Genomic DNA, 18,193 nt, shown 5'->3' on the forward strand with positions numbered 1-18,193 from the left:
TTGAAAACAGAGCCTTTGAATATCTTGCTCTTCATTGTATCCCTGGAGCCTAGCACAATGCCTGGCATATAGTAGGCATGTTATAAGTGTATTCTGAATGAGTGATTCAACATATAAGCTCCAGGAAGGCAGGGATCTGTATTTTCAATGAAAAATGAATATTCAAGTGTTACCAGATGAATAAATGACTTTTTGAAGACTGAGCCTTCATTAGATGCAATGAAACTCCTTAATTTATGTATCTCTATAGAAGTCAGATATAAAATTGCCTTTCACCCAATTAATTTCATGGATGTTACATGTTTCTGAAAACAAGACACCACCCAAAACTGCAAGTATAACATTTTAAATAATCAAAATAAAATAGGTATTTACATTAATAGTATTTTCACAAAAGTACAGCTGTTGTGGAAAACAGTGTGACTGTTCCTCATAAAATTAAAAATAGAACTACAATATGACCCAGCAATTCCACTCCTAAGTATATACCCAAAAGACTTGAAAGCAGAGGCTTGTACACCAATGTTCACTGCAGCACTATTCACAATAGCCAAAAGGTAGAAACAATCTAAATGCCCTTCAACAGATGAATGGATAAACAAAATGTGGTATATACATGCAATGGAATATGTGATTCAGTGACCCCTTTAGCCATAATCTTTTATGGCTAAATTAAGCCATAATCTTAATATGACCCCTTTAGCCGTAATCTTTGTGACCCACACAATGATTGGGGTGGGACTATGCTAATCAGATGCTGTAGCCCACCAAGGAGATTGGAAAACTTACTTCTAATGCAAATAAAGTATACGGAGTATGTTATGATTAAGGGTATGTGTCAACTTGTCTGTTGCTATTCTTATGTGCTGTCGAATCAGCCCCAACTCATAGTGACCCCTCCTTGGGTTTCCAAGTCAGTATTACTGCAGAAGTAGATTGCCTTATCTTCCTTCTGAGGAGTGGCTTGTGGGTTTGAACCCACAGACTTCTGGTTAGCAGTCAAGTGCCTTAGGCACTGAGCTACCAGAGCTCCTAAACTTGTCTAGGACATGATTTTCAATGGCTTGGCTCTGGTGGTGTAATGCCTATGGAATCTGACTGCTAATCAGAAGGCTGGTGGTTCAAACCCACCAGCCACTCCTCAGAAGGAAGATTGGGCAATCTACTTTCATAGCAATACCACCTTGAAAACCCAAGGAGGGGTTGCTATGAGTTGGATCCAACTTGACAGCAGTGAAATTCTTTTTTTTTTTTTTTGTTATTGTTGTTGTTTGTTTTTGGCAGTTATATAATGATTGTAGTTTGGCAAGTATGTAATAATGTAGTCAACCTCCATTTTGTGGCCTGATGTAATTGTGCTCCACTTTGTATTTTGCAAGCTAACTCAGAAGGGACAACCAGCAGTGAGGTTTATTTACCTTGAGGAGGGAAACTCTCCTTTTCCCCTCTAAATACTCAGTGGCAGACTCCAGAGAAAGCAATTAATGTCCTGTTTAAGCAACCCATGCTGGAATGGCTTTATGTAAGCAGGGTATTTGTGACCTTACACAGGTCATGGAAGATAAGATAATCAAGGGAGCCCCTTCTACATGGGCACCCATATAACCTTACTACTGTGAAACAAAGCACCAATCCAAGAAGCTTTCTCAGGTATATTGGCACAGCTTCCCCTTATTGGTCTTACAGATTCAAGAAACATACGTTGATTCATAGAACAGGAAAAGGCAATGAGGAAAGCACTTACCCTAGCAGAATGGAGATTTTTAAATGGTTACTAAGAAATGGGATGAATATAGTGGGCATTGATGGAGTTGAGACAAAGATTCTAATGTAGCACTACAGGAGGTTGAGTGGATCAACAGAAACTCCTGATGGTCCTCCAACATTAAAGAGGTCTGTAGAACTCCATTCTATTCACCCCAACTGGGAGGAATTTAATGATGGGAAGACCTATCTGGCACCATTTGAAGCAGAGGCTCAGTTAGTCAATCAAGGTAAGGATTGATTAGGGGGCCAGGGTCTTCTCATCCAGTCTCTAGCAGAGGACTGGAGGCCAAAGGCTCATGTATGGGTGAAAGGCCTGGGGATGGGGAAGAGACTTTCTAGAGGCTCCCGAACATAGGAGCCCAATGTACTGTAATCCCAAAACCTGTCAATAAAATTTTGCAGGGGTCTAAGGTTAGACTGGGGTTATGGGAATGCAATGGTTCATGGAACTAAGGTGAAAGTCTGGATGAGAATTGGGAAGATTTAAACAGATCTTGTATGATGTAGTTGCATTTCCCTTATTTGAATGTATTATTGGTATGGATGTTGTGTCTGATTGGGGAACACTCTCTCTACTTGATATTATAAAACTTAGGCCAGTATTGATTGGACATGCTAAATGGGAACCATTAGAATTGCCCAAACCCACTCAGGCTGTTAATAGTATAAGATACCTGACAAAAAGAGTTTACTGCTTTCATTAAAACATGCTAAAGGCTGGAGTATTGGTGCCAACAAATTCACGGTGTAACAACCCTGTATGGCCTGTGAAAAAGACAGATGACTCATGGAGACTACAGTAGACTATAGAGGCCTAAAGTAGTGCTAGTTGTGGCTTCAGCTGTTCTAGACATGGTATCAATGGTGAAGAAAATGTAGCAGGCTAAAGAAGACTGGCACTCAGGGATTCATCTTAAAAGTGCCTTTTTCCTATGGCCCCTAGCTTCCCTTCAGGTCTGGAATTGAACCCACTCCTGTGGCTTCCAGCCAAACAAAAGACAGGCATATGAGCCAAACATTTACATTAGGTAAATACACTCCTTGGAGAGATCAATCGTGGGAGAATAGAGAGGCTGTGTATGCACAGGGAGACAGCTCAGAGGCAGGACTGTATGGGAGGGAAGAACACAGGGAAGAGGTAACTATGGGAAAGAAGTGGGAGGGTAGCTGTTGCATTGTGGGAAATTGTAGTCAATGTTCTGAGACAGTGGATATGAGCTGCTGTATGGAAAGTGAATTTTCCCTGTAAACTTTCATCCAAATCACAATAATTTTTTTTTTTAAAGATCTCTTTCAAGTGAAAAAAAAAAAAAAACAAGGCTTTTTCTTGATCTCAATCTTGGAAAACAGCCAATTGCAGTAAGATTTCATGTGGGAAGGATCACAATTTACTTTCACTGTATTGCCACAAAGTTACTTCATTTACTTACTGTCATAGTTTAATTAGAAGAAAGACTTGGACTTGGTGATCTCAAGTGTAATAACACATTACATTGATGATATTATGTTAATATCAAACACCAAGAACAGTCTAGGGCTGATTTGAAAACAGCGATGGAAATACTGCATTGATTGAGAATAGCGTTGACAGCCAATCATTGCAATTCCTGTCAATAAGTTGCACATCTATAAAAAGTTTAATTGGCAAAAGTTGTTTGATAGATTTATTTACAATGATAAAAAGAAAAGAGTAGCAACTGAGGCTGCTTATGTACAAACAAAAAACCTCATGGGATTTGGTTTCTTGGTTTAGTTTTAGGGTCATGGTTTCATAGAATATCTCAGTTAATTGGTCCAGTAACATTTGTAGTGTTTCTCTTGTACCTCCTAACTCAATGCATAGTTCCTGGGGTCTTAAAAGCTTGCAAACAGCCATGTGAGACACAGCAATTCCTCCATGTTCACCTAGAGCAGCCGGGGAAGGAGGATCGAGGATGTGGAATGTGTGGGCAACTGCCTCCATGAACAACTATCTCCTTTGCCATGGGACTAGAAGAACTGGACGGTGCCTGGCTATTTTTACTGAACATTTTGGTCAATGATTCTATAGAAGAATCTTGATCATTCTGTTCTGGGAAAATGTGGAACAGAATTTCAAATTCTCATGTACTCCAGACTTCCTTGAGCCATTACGTTTGGATGTACTCCTGAAACTATTGCCTTGAATTGATATTTAAACCTTAAGCCAAAAATATCCCTGAAGGCTTCTTCAAACCAAATAATAGTTTAGCTTAACTAGTGAAAAATGGCTGCCATTATGCTTCCCAACTCATAGCGACCCCTCCTTGGGTTTCCGAGGTGATATATCTACAGAAGTAGATTGCCCAATCTTCCTTCCCAGGAGTGGCTTGTGGGTGTGAACCGCCAACCTTCTGGTTAGCAGTCAAATGCCTTAGGCACTACACCACCAGAGCTCCTTTATGATTTTTAGGAACTATCTCTAAGGAGCTTTGGTGGTGTCGAGGTTAAAGCATTTGGTTGACTAACCAAAAGTTTGATAGTTTGAACCCATCAGGTGCTCTGTGGAAGAAAGATGAAATCTGTAAAGATTTATAGCCTTGGAAACCCAATGGGGATCACTATGAGTTGGAATTGACTTGACAGCAGTGAGGTTTTTTGTTTTTTTTTTTTAATATGCTTGCTTTATTTTTCCTAAATCTTTTAATTGGCTTTTTTTATTTTCCCTTGCCTTCTCCTTCACCCAAATTAACATGTGACTACCATCTAGTTAGTGGTTTACCCTTTATTCCCCTCCACCCTGATAGCCATCAAAGAATCTTTCTTTTTGTGTGAAACACTGTTCTTGATTTTTTATAATAGTGGTCTCATATTTGTCCTTTTGTGATTTACTAATTTCCCTCATCACAATGTGCTCTAGGTTCATCCATGCTATGAGATGTTTTACAGATATATCTTTGTTCTTTAACACTGCATAGTATTCCATTGTCTACATGTACCATAGTTTGTTTAACCATTCATGTATTTATAGGTATTTAGTTGTTTTCATCCTTTTGTTATTGTGAATAGTGCTGCAATGAATATGGGCATGCATATATTTATTCATATCCCAGTTCTTATTTCTCTAGGATATATACCTAATAGTGGGATAGCTGGATCATATGGTATTTCTATTTCTGCATTTTAAGGAAGTGCCATACCATACCATTCCCTACAGTGTAGGTTGTACTTTATAGTCCCACCAGCAGTGTGTGAGGTGTTTTAGTCTTTCCACATCCTTGACAGCCTTTGTTTTTTCTGATTTCTTGAACTTTGCTATTACTGCTAGGGTGAGATGACATACTGTGGTTTTGATTTGCATCTCTCCTAATGCCTACTGATATCGAGAATTTCTTCATGTGTTTGTTAGCTGTGTGAATGTCTTTGGTGAAGTTTCTGTTCATGTAATCTGACCATTTTGCAGCGCTATTATTTGTCTTTTTTGTTGTTAAGGTGTTGAAGTTTTCCATAAATACTAGAGATTAACCTTTTGCCTGATACGTCATTGCCAACATTTTTTCCCCAGTGCGTGGGTTCTGTTTCCACTTTTGATGTGGTTCAGTTTCTAATTTTTAGGAGGTCCTAGTCATCTATTTTGTCTTCTGATGTCTGAGAATTTTTAGTTATGTTCAATAGTCTATAATGCAATGTATTAGGGACTTAAGTTTGTTCCTATTTTTTCCTGATGGTGTTTATAAAAGTTTTAGGTTTCACATTCAGATCTCTGATCCAACTTAAGTTTGTTTTTGTATATGGTGTGAGATATGGATCCTGTTTCATTTTTCAGCAAATGGATATCCAGTTTTGCCAGCATTATTTATTAAAGAGACCACATCTTCCCCATTTAATGCATTTTGGCCCTTTGTCAAAGATCAGCTGTCCATAGATGGATGGATATACTTCTGGGTTTTCAATTCTGTTCCATTGGTTTATGCATCTGTCACACATATTTAGTTGCACCAGTACCAGGCTGTGTGGTAGGTTTTGAGTTTGGGGAGTGTGAGGCCTCCTACTTTGTTCTTCTTTAGTAGTGCTTTACTTATCTGAGGTCTCTTTCCTTTCTATAGTTGGTGATTAGTTTTTCCATCTCTTCAAAGAATGGTGATGGAATCTGGATCAGTATTGCATTATATATGTAGACTGCTTCGGGTAGTACTGACATTTTCATGATGTTAAGTCTTCCTATCCATGAGCATGGTATAGTCTTTCATTTATTTAGGTCTCTTTTGGATTCCTGTAGTAGTGTTTTGTAGTTTTCTTTGTATAGGTCCTTGCATAGCAAGGATGAACTTAAAAGTACATAAAAGTATAACCTGTCCTGGAGGAAGTGCAGCTGGAATACTCCTTGAAAACAAGAAGGGCTGGACTTTGTCTCACCTACTTTGGTCACGTTGTTAGAAGGGACCATGCTAGGAGAAGGACATCATGCTAGGTAAAGTGGAAGGTCAATGGAAAAAAAAAAGGGGGGAAGGTCCTCAACAAGGTAGATTGACACAGTGGCTGCAATGATGGGCTTGGGTATAGCAAGGATCACGAAGCTGGCGCAGGACTGGGCAGGATTTAGTTCTGTTGTACATAAGGTTGATGAGTCAGAGATGACTTGACAACACCTAACAACAACAACAATAACCATTGCTCATAGTGGAAAAAATTTTGTAATGATCAGGAAGAGGCTAAAAAAAAAAATAATAATAGAACCTGTGAAAAATCTGGGTTTTGGAAGGTAATAAATATGATGTAATTTCATACAGAAAAATATTCTTTAGCTTTGCAGAGTGTCTGCTGTTACTGAGTTGAATGGCAGACCTGCTATTCTATTCTAATTTGTGAAACTAAGACTTTTAATCCATACCTACTTCATGAGGATTTTCAGATTTCTTATATTCACAGTGCAGGCTTCTTATGAACTGCTGTGGCCTCTGCTATTTTCAGTGTTTTTTGACCACTCATCACCTGCCTTATATGGCATCAAAACCAAAAAAACACACTCACTGCCACTGAGTCAGATCTGACTCATAGCGACCCCTCCTTGGGTTTTCCAAGGCACTACCTCTAAGGAAGTAAATTTCCCAATCTTCCTTCCAAGGAGTGGCTGGTGGGTTTGAACTACCATCCTTCTGGTTAGCAGTCAAATGCCTTAGGCACTACACCACCAGAACTCCTTTATATGGCATTTAAAAAACAACCAACCAAACAAACAAAACTCACTGCTGTTAAGTTGGATCTGACTCATAGTGACCCCTCCTTGGATTTTCGAGGCAGTTTCACTGTGGAAGTAGATTGCTCAACTTTCTTTCCAAGGAGTGGCTGGTGGGTTTGAACCACCAGCCTTCCGGTTAGCAGTCAAATGCCTTAGGCACTATACCACCAGAGCTCCCTTATATGGCATAGAGGGTCTTTGAAAAAGGGAGAGAGGAAGGGAGGGAGAAGGGGTGGGCAGAAGGATAGGGAGAGAGAGAGAGAATGATCTATATGGGATTGAATTGATAACAGCAACTTGAAAGATTAGATAGACACCTTAGGGGGCAATACATTTATTTTAACAGAGATAGAACAACTCAGAAAAGGTGGGTGAGAATGGGTAGACAACTTGAAGAATGTAATCAGTGTCACTAAATGGTACATATAGAGACAGTTGAATTGGTGTACATTTTGTTGTATATATTCTCAACAACAACTAAATAAATGAAATTTTAAAATGAGTATTTTCAGTTTTCTTCTTTGTATATTTCTGTGTTCTGAATTTTCTGCAATGAAAATGTATTACCTTTGTAATCAGAAAAAAAAAAACCCTACTATTTTTCAAGAATATGTTGGATAAAATTATTTGTAAATATATGGTTGAGGAAATTTTGAGGATACCAAAGTTCAATCAAGGCTGTTTGGAATTTATACTAGAGAGGCAAAGTGACTGCAACGATGGGCTCAAGCATATCAAGGATTGTGTGGATGGTGCAGGACCAGGCAGTGTTTTGTTCTGTTGTACATGGGGTTGCTATGAGTTGGAAGTGACTTGATGGCACCTAACACCAACAACACCATAGAGAAAAAACTGGGATGTGAAAATAACTTAAAGACCTGAAATCTAGTCAGTGTGTCTGAAAAAATACTTCACAGAGGGATATGTATGTCACAGAGCCTAGGAAAAAAGGGCATCAAAGAACAAGAATTTCCAGTGTTTAGCATTGATCTAGGAAGTATGACACTTCAGATCTGAACTGCTGTGTGACAAGTAGTCTTCTTTTGTACTCGAAGAATATCCCCTCACAGATTTAGTCCAAAAAACCAAAAACCAAACCCACTGCTGTTGAGTCAGATCCTACTCATAGTGACCCCTCCTTGGGTTTCTGAGGCTGTATCACTACAGAAGTAGATTACCCAACCTTCCTTCCATGGGTTTGGACTGCCAGCCCTCTGTTTAGCAGTGAAATACCTTAGGCACTACACCAGTCAATAAACATTTATTCAATGTCTGTTGTGCTCCATAAGCAGCTCTGGTGATGGAGTTGTTAAAGCATTTGGCTGCTAACCAAAAGGTCAGTGGTTCAAACCCACAAACCCACAAGCCACTCCATGGAAGAAAGATGAGGCAGTCTGTTTCCATAAAGATTTACAGCCTTGGAAACCCTATGGGGGTGGCTATGAGTCAGAATCAACTCGAAGGCAGTGAGTTTGGTTTTGGCTTTTATAGTGTTCCATACCCTCTGCTAACTGCTGAGGATTGAAATATGACCAGCATAAGGCTCCTACCCCTAAGGAGCTGATTTAATAGGGCACAAACTGTAAAAATATGTTTTCAGTCCTCTGACAGAGTATGTATAAAGTATATATACACCTCTCTTGCAGGGATCCAAAGATTGAAGTAATATGTTTATCTAATCTTAGTAAGGACTAATCAGTCACTATAATTCACAGAAAGGTAGAAAATAGGTTAAAAGAGGAGGAATAGGCAAGATTGAGAAGAGGCAGAAAAGCAGAGAAAATGTGGGTAGGAATTGATAAGGAATTGCATTCTACTGAGTTTAGGAGCTCTTGTAGTATAGTTTAGGAGTTTAGGAGCCCTGGTAGCATAATGCCTAAGTCATAGTACCTAAGGCACTTGACTGCTAACTAGAAGGCTGGCAGTTCAAACTCACCAGCCACTCCTCGGAAGGAAGGTTGGACAATCTACTTCCATAGTGATACTGCCTCAGAAACCCAAGGAGGGGTCGCTATGAGTCAGGTCTGACTTGATGGCACATAACAACAACAATGAGGTAAGTTTGGTTGGCATGAGGCAGTACTCTACATAACATTAACTCTGAGTTCATCAACCATGTTGAGTTGTGGCTTTCAATGTGATGACAAACCTGAGTCTTCACACTATGACTCCTGAAAGCTGTTAGCTTTCTTCACTATGTTCTCACCATCTCTGCCATGTACCATGGCAAAACAGTCTAGTAATTAACAGATTCCTACAAGTTGTGGACCTCATTAGATGGAATACACAGGAAAAAAATCAACTACATCTGTAAAAGAAATGATGGAGAAGCTCAATATCATTAGTAAGAATAAGTCTAGGGGCTGACTGTGGAACAGACCATCAATTGCTTATATGCAAGGTTAAGCTGAAGCTGAAGAAAATTAAAATTAGTCCAAGAGTGCCAAAATATGACCTTGATTATATCCCACCTGAATTTAGAGACCATCTGAAGAACAGATTGTGGCAATGAATACCAAAGATCAAACACCAGACAAGTTGTGGGCTGACTTGTCCTGAAATGGTAGAACACCAAGCAATTCTTTTTTGTACAGTGACTATGTAATCCTTCCATCTCCTTTTGATGCTTCCTGAATTAAAATTTTGCCCTGAGAATGCTGCATTATAGCAACTCAAAGCTTAAATTTTTTATTCAGTTCTTTGAGCTTGAGAAATACGGAGTATGTTTTTCCCTTTTGATTTTCTTGTCAAGGACATCATATATGAAGAAAGGAAAAGGTCATTAAAAAGACAGGAAAGAAAGAAAAGATCAAAATGTATTTCACAAGAGACTATGAAACTTGCTCTTGAATGAAGAGTAGCTAAAGCAAATAGAATAAACGATGAAGTAAAAGAGCTAAAGGGTGGCTTGAGAAGACAAAGTAAAGTATTATAATGCAATGTGTGCAAAGAGTTGGAGTTAGAAAATAAAAAGGGAAGATCATGCTCAGTATTTCTCAAGCTCAAAGAACTGAATTAAAGTTTCAAGCTTTGAGTTGCTATAATGAAGCATTCTTAGGGCAAAGTTTTGATTCAGGAACCATCAAAAGAAGATGGAAGGATTACATAGTCACTGTACAAAAAAGAATTAGTTGATGTTCTGCCATTTCAGGAGGTAGCATATGATCAAGAATCAATGGTATTGAAAGAAGAAGTTCAAGCTGCACAGAAGTAATCGGAAAAAAACAAGGCTTCAGGAATTGATGGAATTCCCATTGAGATATTTCAACAAACAGATGCAGAGCTAGAGGTGCTCACTCCTTTATGCCAAGAAATCTGGAAGGCATCTACCTGGCCAACTTGCTGGAAAGATCCATATCTGTACCCATTCCAAAGAAAGGTGATCCAACAGAATATGTAAATTATTGAACAGTATCATTAATATCAGGAGCTCTGGTCATGTAGTGCATAAGACATATGACTGCCAACCAGAAGGCTGATGGTTCAAACCCATCAGCCACTACTTGGAAGGAAGTTTGGGCAATCTACTTCCGTAGTGATACTGCCTTGGAAACCCAAGTAGGGGTTACTATGAGTTGGATCCGACTCGACGGCAGTGAGTTTGTTTTGTTTCTTTTTTTTTTTTTGGTTATCATCAATATCACACACAAGTAAAATTTTGCTGAAGATACTTCAAAAACAGTAGTAGCAGTATATTGACAAGGGACTGCCAGAAAACCAAGCTGGATTCAGATGAGGACATGGAATGAGGAATATCACTGGTGATATATGGGTCTTGACTGAAAGCAAGGAATACCAGAAAGATGTTTACCTGTGTTCTATTGACTATACAAAATCATTGGACGGTATGGAGCATAACGAATTATGTATAATATTGAGAAGAATAGAAATTGTAGAACACTTAGTTGTGCTCATGAGGAACCTGTACACAGACCAAAAAGCTGTCATTTGAACAGAACAAGGGGATATAGCATGGCTTAAAATCAGGAAGGGAGTGCATCAGGGTTGTATCCTTTCAACATACTTATTCAATCTGTATGCTGAGCAAATAATCTGAGAAACTGGACTATACAAAGAAGAACATGGCATTAGGATTGGTTGTTGTTGCTGTTGTTATGTGCCATCGAGTCAGATCCGACTCTAGTGACCCCTCCTTGGGTTTCCAAGGCAGTATCACTACGGAAGTAGATTGCCCCATCTTCCTTCCGAGGAGTAGCTGGTGGGTTTGAACTGCCAGCCTTCTGGTTAGCAGTCAAGTGCTTTAGGCACTATGCTACCAGAGCTACCATTAGGATTGGAGGAAGACTCATTAACAACCAGTGATATGCAGATAACACAACCTTGCTGAAAGTGAGGAAAACTTGAAATACTTACTGATGAAGATCAGAGACTACAGCCTTCAGTTTGGACTGTACTTCTACATAAAGAAAACAAAAATCCTCACAATTGGGCTGATAATCAACATCATGATAAATGGAGAAAAGATAAAAGTTGTCAAGGATTTAATTTTACATGGATCCACAATCAACACCCATGGAAGCAGAAGTCCAAAAATCAAATGACATATTGCACTGGGCAAATCTGGGGCAAAAGACCTTTTCAAAGTGTTAAAGAGCAAAGATGCCACTTTGAAGACTAAGGTGTGCATGACCCAATCCATGGTATTTTCACTAGCCTCATATTCATGTGAAAGATGGACAACAAATAAGGAAGACCAAAGAAGAGTTGACAGATTTGAATTGTGATGTTGGCAAAGAATATTGAAAATATCATGGACTCCCAAAAGAAGGAGCAAATATGTCCTGGAAGAAGTATAGGCAGAATTCTCCTTAGAAGTGAGAATGGCCAGACTTTGTCTTACCTACTTTGATTATGTTGTGAGAAGGAACCTGTTTTGGTTACCTAGTGCCGACGGCATATACAACAACAACAACAACAGTGCTGCTCTGACAAGAATATAAAAATGGGATGCTTGAACAAACAGGAGTTTATTCTCTTACAGTTTGGAGGCTTTAAGTCTGAGTTCAAAGTGCCAGGCTCTCGGGGCTGGATGAAAGCCCCTCAACCTTGGGCTTCAGCTCCGCCTCCTGCTCCCATCACACTGAAGCTAGAGGTTTTTCCTCACTCAGACAGCTACTAGTTGCTGAGACTGACAAGTCCAAGGTTGACAAGTAACAAGGCACAGCCCCAATGTTACCAAACCACACAGCAGGCCATTAATTCAAGTCCACTGAAAGTCCCAAGGTTGGCAGAGCATGGCAGGCTGTGGAACAACGACACGGCTACATGCAGGGTTCAAGTGTGCCATAAGCTAGAGACCATTCCCTAAGCTGCTTCTTATATATGGGAAGCAGACCATATCCCTAAGGCAGCTACTCAGCTGCTTGTTGTAGGTCCCACCATGGAGTTGATTGCCAATCTCATCATGGGGAATAACTACCCTGCCACTCAACCAGGCCCAGCCAAGTTGACACACAAACTTAACCACCAAAGAACCAAACCCTGGAGAAGAGTATCATGCTTGGTAAAGTATATGGTCAGCAAAAAAGGGGAACACCCTCAAGAAGAAGGATTGACACAATGGCTGTGATGATGGGCTCAATCATGACAACAACTGTGAGGATGACGCAGGATTGGGCAGTATTTTGTTTTATTGTACATAGGGTTGCTGTGAGGCAAACTGACTCAATGGCACCTAACAACAAAAACTACATAAGAAGTTTCTAGTAAAAGGTACATGTTTCAGAAATCTAATGAAGGCAGTCAAAAGGCCAGTATTGGACAAAGCCCTAGAGATTTAGATGGTGGCTACACCACAGAGGAGAGGTAGGAAAGAACTTGCTGCATCCCTGAAAAACAGGCTATATGGCAGTGGCTTAATGGGACCTTTAAAATGCACCTAACCCTTTCCTGACTATGGATTTACATTTCTAATTCATCTTCGGAGGCCTCAGTATTTTTCATATAATTCTCATTTAGTTATATTATCTATATTTTGTATAAGTTAAGTAGTATTTAAAGCCTGTTATTTAGAGAAAACTCTCCTGGTCACATGGGGAATAACAATAATTGCATCACTCTTCTGCCTCACACCCCTTTTTCTGGCTAAATCCTAATCATTCTTCAGGTCCTAGCCAAGGGCCCTGCTTTCTCTGGGAGCTGTGTCTACCTGGACCATCCTTGGATGCTCCTACTATGAGTTTGCTAAGGTCCTTATAGTTCCTACATAATAGTACTTATCATACTGTTTTGCAATCTTTTGTTTGTCTGTCCTCTAAACAGATTTTCTGATCCTTAAGGACAAGAATAAATATTAGTCTTGACAATGTGCCTGGATCACTAAAGGCTTTCAGTAAGGATTTGTTGAATGAATACAGTTTTAGAGCCTGCAAAAATAGAGGATCAGATCAACATTAATTTTATGGTTTCCTCACCAAGGTGCAACTAACCAGGGAAGTTCAGTGGACATGTCCATATGACCTTTAGTAGAAATTAATCCAGTTTCAATTGAGGACATAAATACTAAGGAAACACAATACCATAAAGTACCCAGAGTCCAACTGACATCATAGAAAGAAAATCCATACAGAAGAGGTAAATATAAAGTTTTTTAAACTTTTGAATAGAGGTGAAGGCCATGGTAGAAATGGAAGCCCAGAAGTCTAAGAGCAGACAGGCTTTACGAAAATCAGCTTGATGGGATTAGAATCATCATTATTCCCTCATTTATTATCTACATCAAGATTATATTTAATTTAGAATTCCAGGATATAAATAAATACTTCAGGTATACATATTACATGATAGAAGTTGTATTTGAATATGATTGTTCTTAAAACTAGGCAGGGGATGATCTAGAGTGGAGACAAACTATACGTGACACACAAAATCAGAAAGGGCCTTTTGCATAAGTGCAACAGGATGTGACTATGTAGATTAAGTCTTTCTTTTAACACTTCTCTGCTGGCATGTCACAAGATCTGACATTCTTGCCATAGAAGTCACTGATTTAGTTTAAGGTACTGTCTTCAGAAGGCCCTTGTTAGATGCAAGAATGTATTACTAAGTGATGGTAACATCTAACACGGTGGTAGTTCTGCCTCTCAAATATGATTTTTTGTTCCTCTTAGGAATGAGGAGGTTTGTTGTTGTTGTTGTTGTTATGTGCTGTCGAGTAGGCCCCGACTCATAGCGACCCCTCCTTGGGTTTCCGAGGCAGTATCACTACGGAAGTAGGATTGCCCAACCTTCCTTCCGAGGAGTGGCTGGTGGGTTTGAACCGCCAGCCGTCTGGTTAGCAGGCAAGCGTCTTAGCCACTATGCTACCAGAGCTCCCACTGAGGAGGTTTAGCATGAGAAAATACTTTGCAGTCTTCTCACAGCTAGGTGTGGCCATCACCTATGGTATGGAAGATGAGAGATTTGCCTACTTCTACATCATTTCCTCGGGAGCTCTGGTGGCATAGTGCCTAAGGCATTTGACTGTGAGAGCTGGGCGGTTCAAACTCACCAGCCACTCCTCAGAAGGAAGATTGGACAATCTACTTCCATAGTGATACCACCTTGGAAACCCAAGGAGGGGTCACTATGAGTCAGATCCGACTCTATGGCAGTGAGTTTGGTTTGGTTTGGTTTTTTTTTTTTTTTGGATATTGTTGTTGTTGTTACGTGCCATCAAGTGAATCATGAAACTGTAACTGTAAGTTAGGGTAAACTGTTGGCTGATACTGAACTCATTGTTTCCCATGTTAATTTTAAATGTGGTAGCACATTAAAGTAGGTATGTCCCTATACAAATAAAGATATATGATGAAGGAGTGTTTGAAAAATAAAAAGAAAGAGAAATGTAGGTTGGAGATACAGAATACTATCACCATCATAAAGAAATAGCCACACTTATGCATTTTAAGCTTAAACACTACGTATTTCAACTTCCACTTCAATAAAAGTATCCTCCAGTAGCGGTTTTCTAATTGTTATGTTTAGCAATCTCTCTTTTCACCTCTTCTTGTACAGAAGTTTCTTCTTCAACTTCTTCATCTTTGTTTTGATGTTCAGCTTTTTGGAGAAGTCTGGGGCCCAGCAAACCAATAAGTAGACTTCCAATTGGGGCTGTGATGAGGATGGCCAAAAATGCCACTGTCAACACATCCATTCCATATTCTTCTAGCTGTTTTTCTCCACGTGATCTTGCTGTGTCCAAAGCCACAGATCCTATTGCAGCCTATAAAAGTTTAAGGGTAAAGTAGGGTATATGGTAAGACAAGCACATATTTAAAAAAAAGTGAATTAATCATTTATAAAAAAAACAAACCAAAAAAACCCTGTTCTTATATTCAACTAAGAAAATTCTATTTAGTCTTCTCTCAAAGTATACTGCAGTTGGTTTTGATGCTCTGAAAACTCCCTGCACTTGCATGACAGACTGATGATTCATATGTACCTATTTGCAAAAGGTAGGGTTATGTAAACATTAGGCAAATGAATTTCCTAACACTAGGCAGATACGGACTCACAATATCAATTACAATATAACATGAAGTTCTGCATGCTAAATTTCTCCTAAATAAAAATGTTACTGCTTGCCTCATTTTTTTTTTACCTTTAGAAATTTGGAATTAGAACTATAAGAGGAAAGAAAACTGAAGTGGTACTTATTGGAAGATGGTGCACTTCTAAATTTGAGCTAAAAATTTAAGAGTATATGTGCTTTAGAGGCTAAACTAATTTTAATCATGAAACATGAAAGTGGCAGGTACTGTCAGAAACTCGAACTTAATCTTATTAGGTATTTGGTAACTCTTTGGCTCAGGAGTTGGTGAAATGTTTATTTAGAATTCAAGTATAATGAAAAATTTCACTTTCTTCTAGAGGTTAAGTGCAGTATTATCAATACACATGGGAAAAATGTATCAATCAATCTGGTTATCTCCTTATCCCACAGAACACAACAAAGCCTCTAAGACATTGAAACAGATAAGAAAATATCGAGTGCATCAGACTCAGTGGCAGAAACTACTAGCTGCTTACAAACACGTGAATTCCCTTTTCCATAAAACTCACTGCCATGGAGTCGATTCTGACTCATAACAACCCCCACTGGGTTTTCAAGACTGTAAGTCTTTACGGAAGTTGACTGCCTCATCTTCCTCCTGTGGAGCAGCTGGTGGGTTTGAACTGCAGACCTTCTGGTTAGCAGCCAAATGCCTTACCCACTACACAACCAGAGCTATAATGTTGTTGTTGTTGTTGTTGTTATGTGCCGTAGAATTGGCCCCGACTCATAGCGACCCCTCCTTGGGTTTCCGAGGCAGTATCACTACGGAAGTAGGATTGCCCAACCTTCCTTCCGAGGAGTGGCTGGTGGTTTTGAACCGCCAGCCGTCTGGTTAGCAGGCAAGTGTCTTAGCCACTATGCTACCAGAGCTCCTAGAGCTATAATAGAACTCCTGAATTCTAACTGCTCATATAGCTGTCCAAGTAGCAACTTTTTTTTTTTTCTAAATACATTTTATTGAAATATAATTTATATACAGTGAAATACACAAAACTAAACTGACATGGGTCAATGCATTTTTTTTTTTTTTTTTGGCAATGAGTGTCTCTAGTCTCTTTTACAACTAGCTGTAGCTGGGTATCTAAATTCTGGCCATGAAGAGGTGAGAAGAAATGATAAGTTAAATTTATAGATTGTGCCCTGAAATGGAAGTCCCTTGTCTTTGTTCCCTTCCCCATTGGATGGGGAATAAGAGTTGGAATTATCACCTTGGACGCATGGATGGAAGGAACATGCTGAGGATGGCAATAACTCTCTTAGCTTTGAAATGCCCATGCTGAACTACTGGTGAGAGAGAAATAAAAATCCCATTAGTCTCTGCACTTTGGGGCTTTTTGCTGTACTTCAAGGAGAAAGATGAGGTAGTCTGCATCTGCAAAGATTTACAATCTTGGAAACCCTATGGGACAGTTGTACTCTGTCCTATAGGGTTGCTGTGAGTCAGAATTGACTCAGTGGCAGTGGGTTTGGTTTTATAGGTTTTGCTACTGCATGTGTATATGCATGTGAAAGCTGGACAATGAATAAGGAAGGCTGAAGAAGAGTTGATGCTTTTCAGTTGATGCTGCCAGAAGAATGAACAAATCTGTGCTGAAAGAAGTACAGCCTGGAATGCTCCTTGGAAGTGGCCAGATTTGATCTCATCTACTTTGGTCATGTTGCCAGATGGGACCATTCCTTGGAGAAGGGTATCATGCTTGGCAAAGTGGAGGGTCAGCAAAAAAGGGGAAGGCCCTCAATGAGATGGATTGACTAGCTGCAATGACGGGCTCAGGTTGTGAGGCTGGCGCAGGACCAGGCAGTGTTTTGTTCTATTGTACATAAGGTCGCTATGAGGTGGAGCCAACTTGATGGCACCTGACAACAACATTGCAGCTTACCATGTACCCTAACCAGTTCAACATTTCATGGATTCTTCGCAAAAACTGTACACACTGCAACATATATTTTCAGTTCTCTTTCTGTGTGTACATGTATGTTTTAGGATTTGTGTATCGGCTGGTGTTGTGGATTGGACTGTGTCCCCTAAAAGGATGTGTTGTAAATACTAACCTCTATTGTGGGACCTCTGGTGGCATAGTGCCTAAGGCATTTGGCTGCTAACTAGAAGGCTGGTGGTTCAAACTCACCAGCCAGTCCTTGGAAAGAAGACTGGGCAATCTATTTCCATAGAGATACTGCCTTGGAAACCCAAGGAGAGGTCGCTGTAAATTGGGATTGACTTGAAGGCAGTGAGTTTGGGTTTTGGTTTTGATTGTGGTTATAATCCCATTTGAGAATGGGTATTCTTTGTTCTGAGACAGTATTAGTGTAAGGTGTGTCATAATTAAATCTCTTTGGAGGTGTGAAAGAACAGATGGAGCAAGGAAGCAAGTGCAGTTGGGAGTAGACAGATGTCATACCACATGAAATCACCAAGGAACCGAAAAATAGAAGCTCAAAAGAGACAAAGAACTTCCCCTAGAGCCAACAGAAAAAGAAACTCTTTCCTTAGAACTAGCACTCTGAATTCGGACCTCCAGACTCCTAAAGAGTGAGAAAATAAATTTCTACTTAGTAACCAAAAAACCAAGCTCATTGCCATGGAGTTGGATCTGACTCACAGCGACCCCTCCTTGGGTTTCTGAGGAGTATCACTACAGAAGTAGATTGCCCAACCTTCCTTCCGAGGA

The 18,193-nt window shown here is 39.7% G+C and overlaps 1 protein-coding gene across 1 annotated transcript in view; it reads right to left on the reverse strand.

Moving 5' to 3' along the window:
• Window positions 1–15,018: 15,018 nt before the first annotated feature.
• The window catches only part of SLC9B2 (solute carrier family 9 member B2), a 50,809-nt gene continuing 47,634 nt past the window's right edge, over window positions 15,019–18,193 (reverse strand). The window contains exon 10 of the mRNA XM_042782658.1: window positions 15,019–15,188. Within this exon, the coding sequence (XP_042638592.1) occupies window positions 15,019–15,188 (170 nt within the window). The remainder of the gene's footprint in view (window positions 15,189–18,193) is intronic.

Source organism: Orycteropus afer, unplaced genomic scaffold (genome assembly GCF_000298275.1).
Source record: "Orycteropus afer afer isolate SDZICR_OR568_19922 unplaced genomic scaffold, OryAfe1.0 scaffold00403, whole genome shotgun sequence".
NCBI lineage: Eukaryota > Metazoa > Chordata > Mammalia > Tubulidentata > Orycteropodidae > Orycteropus > Orycteropus afer.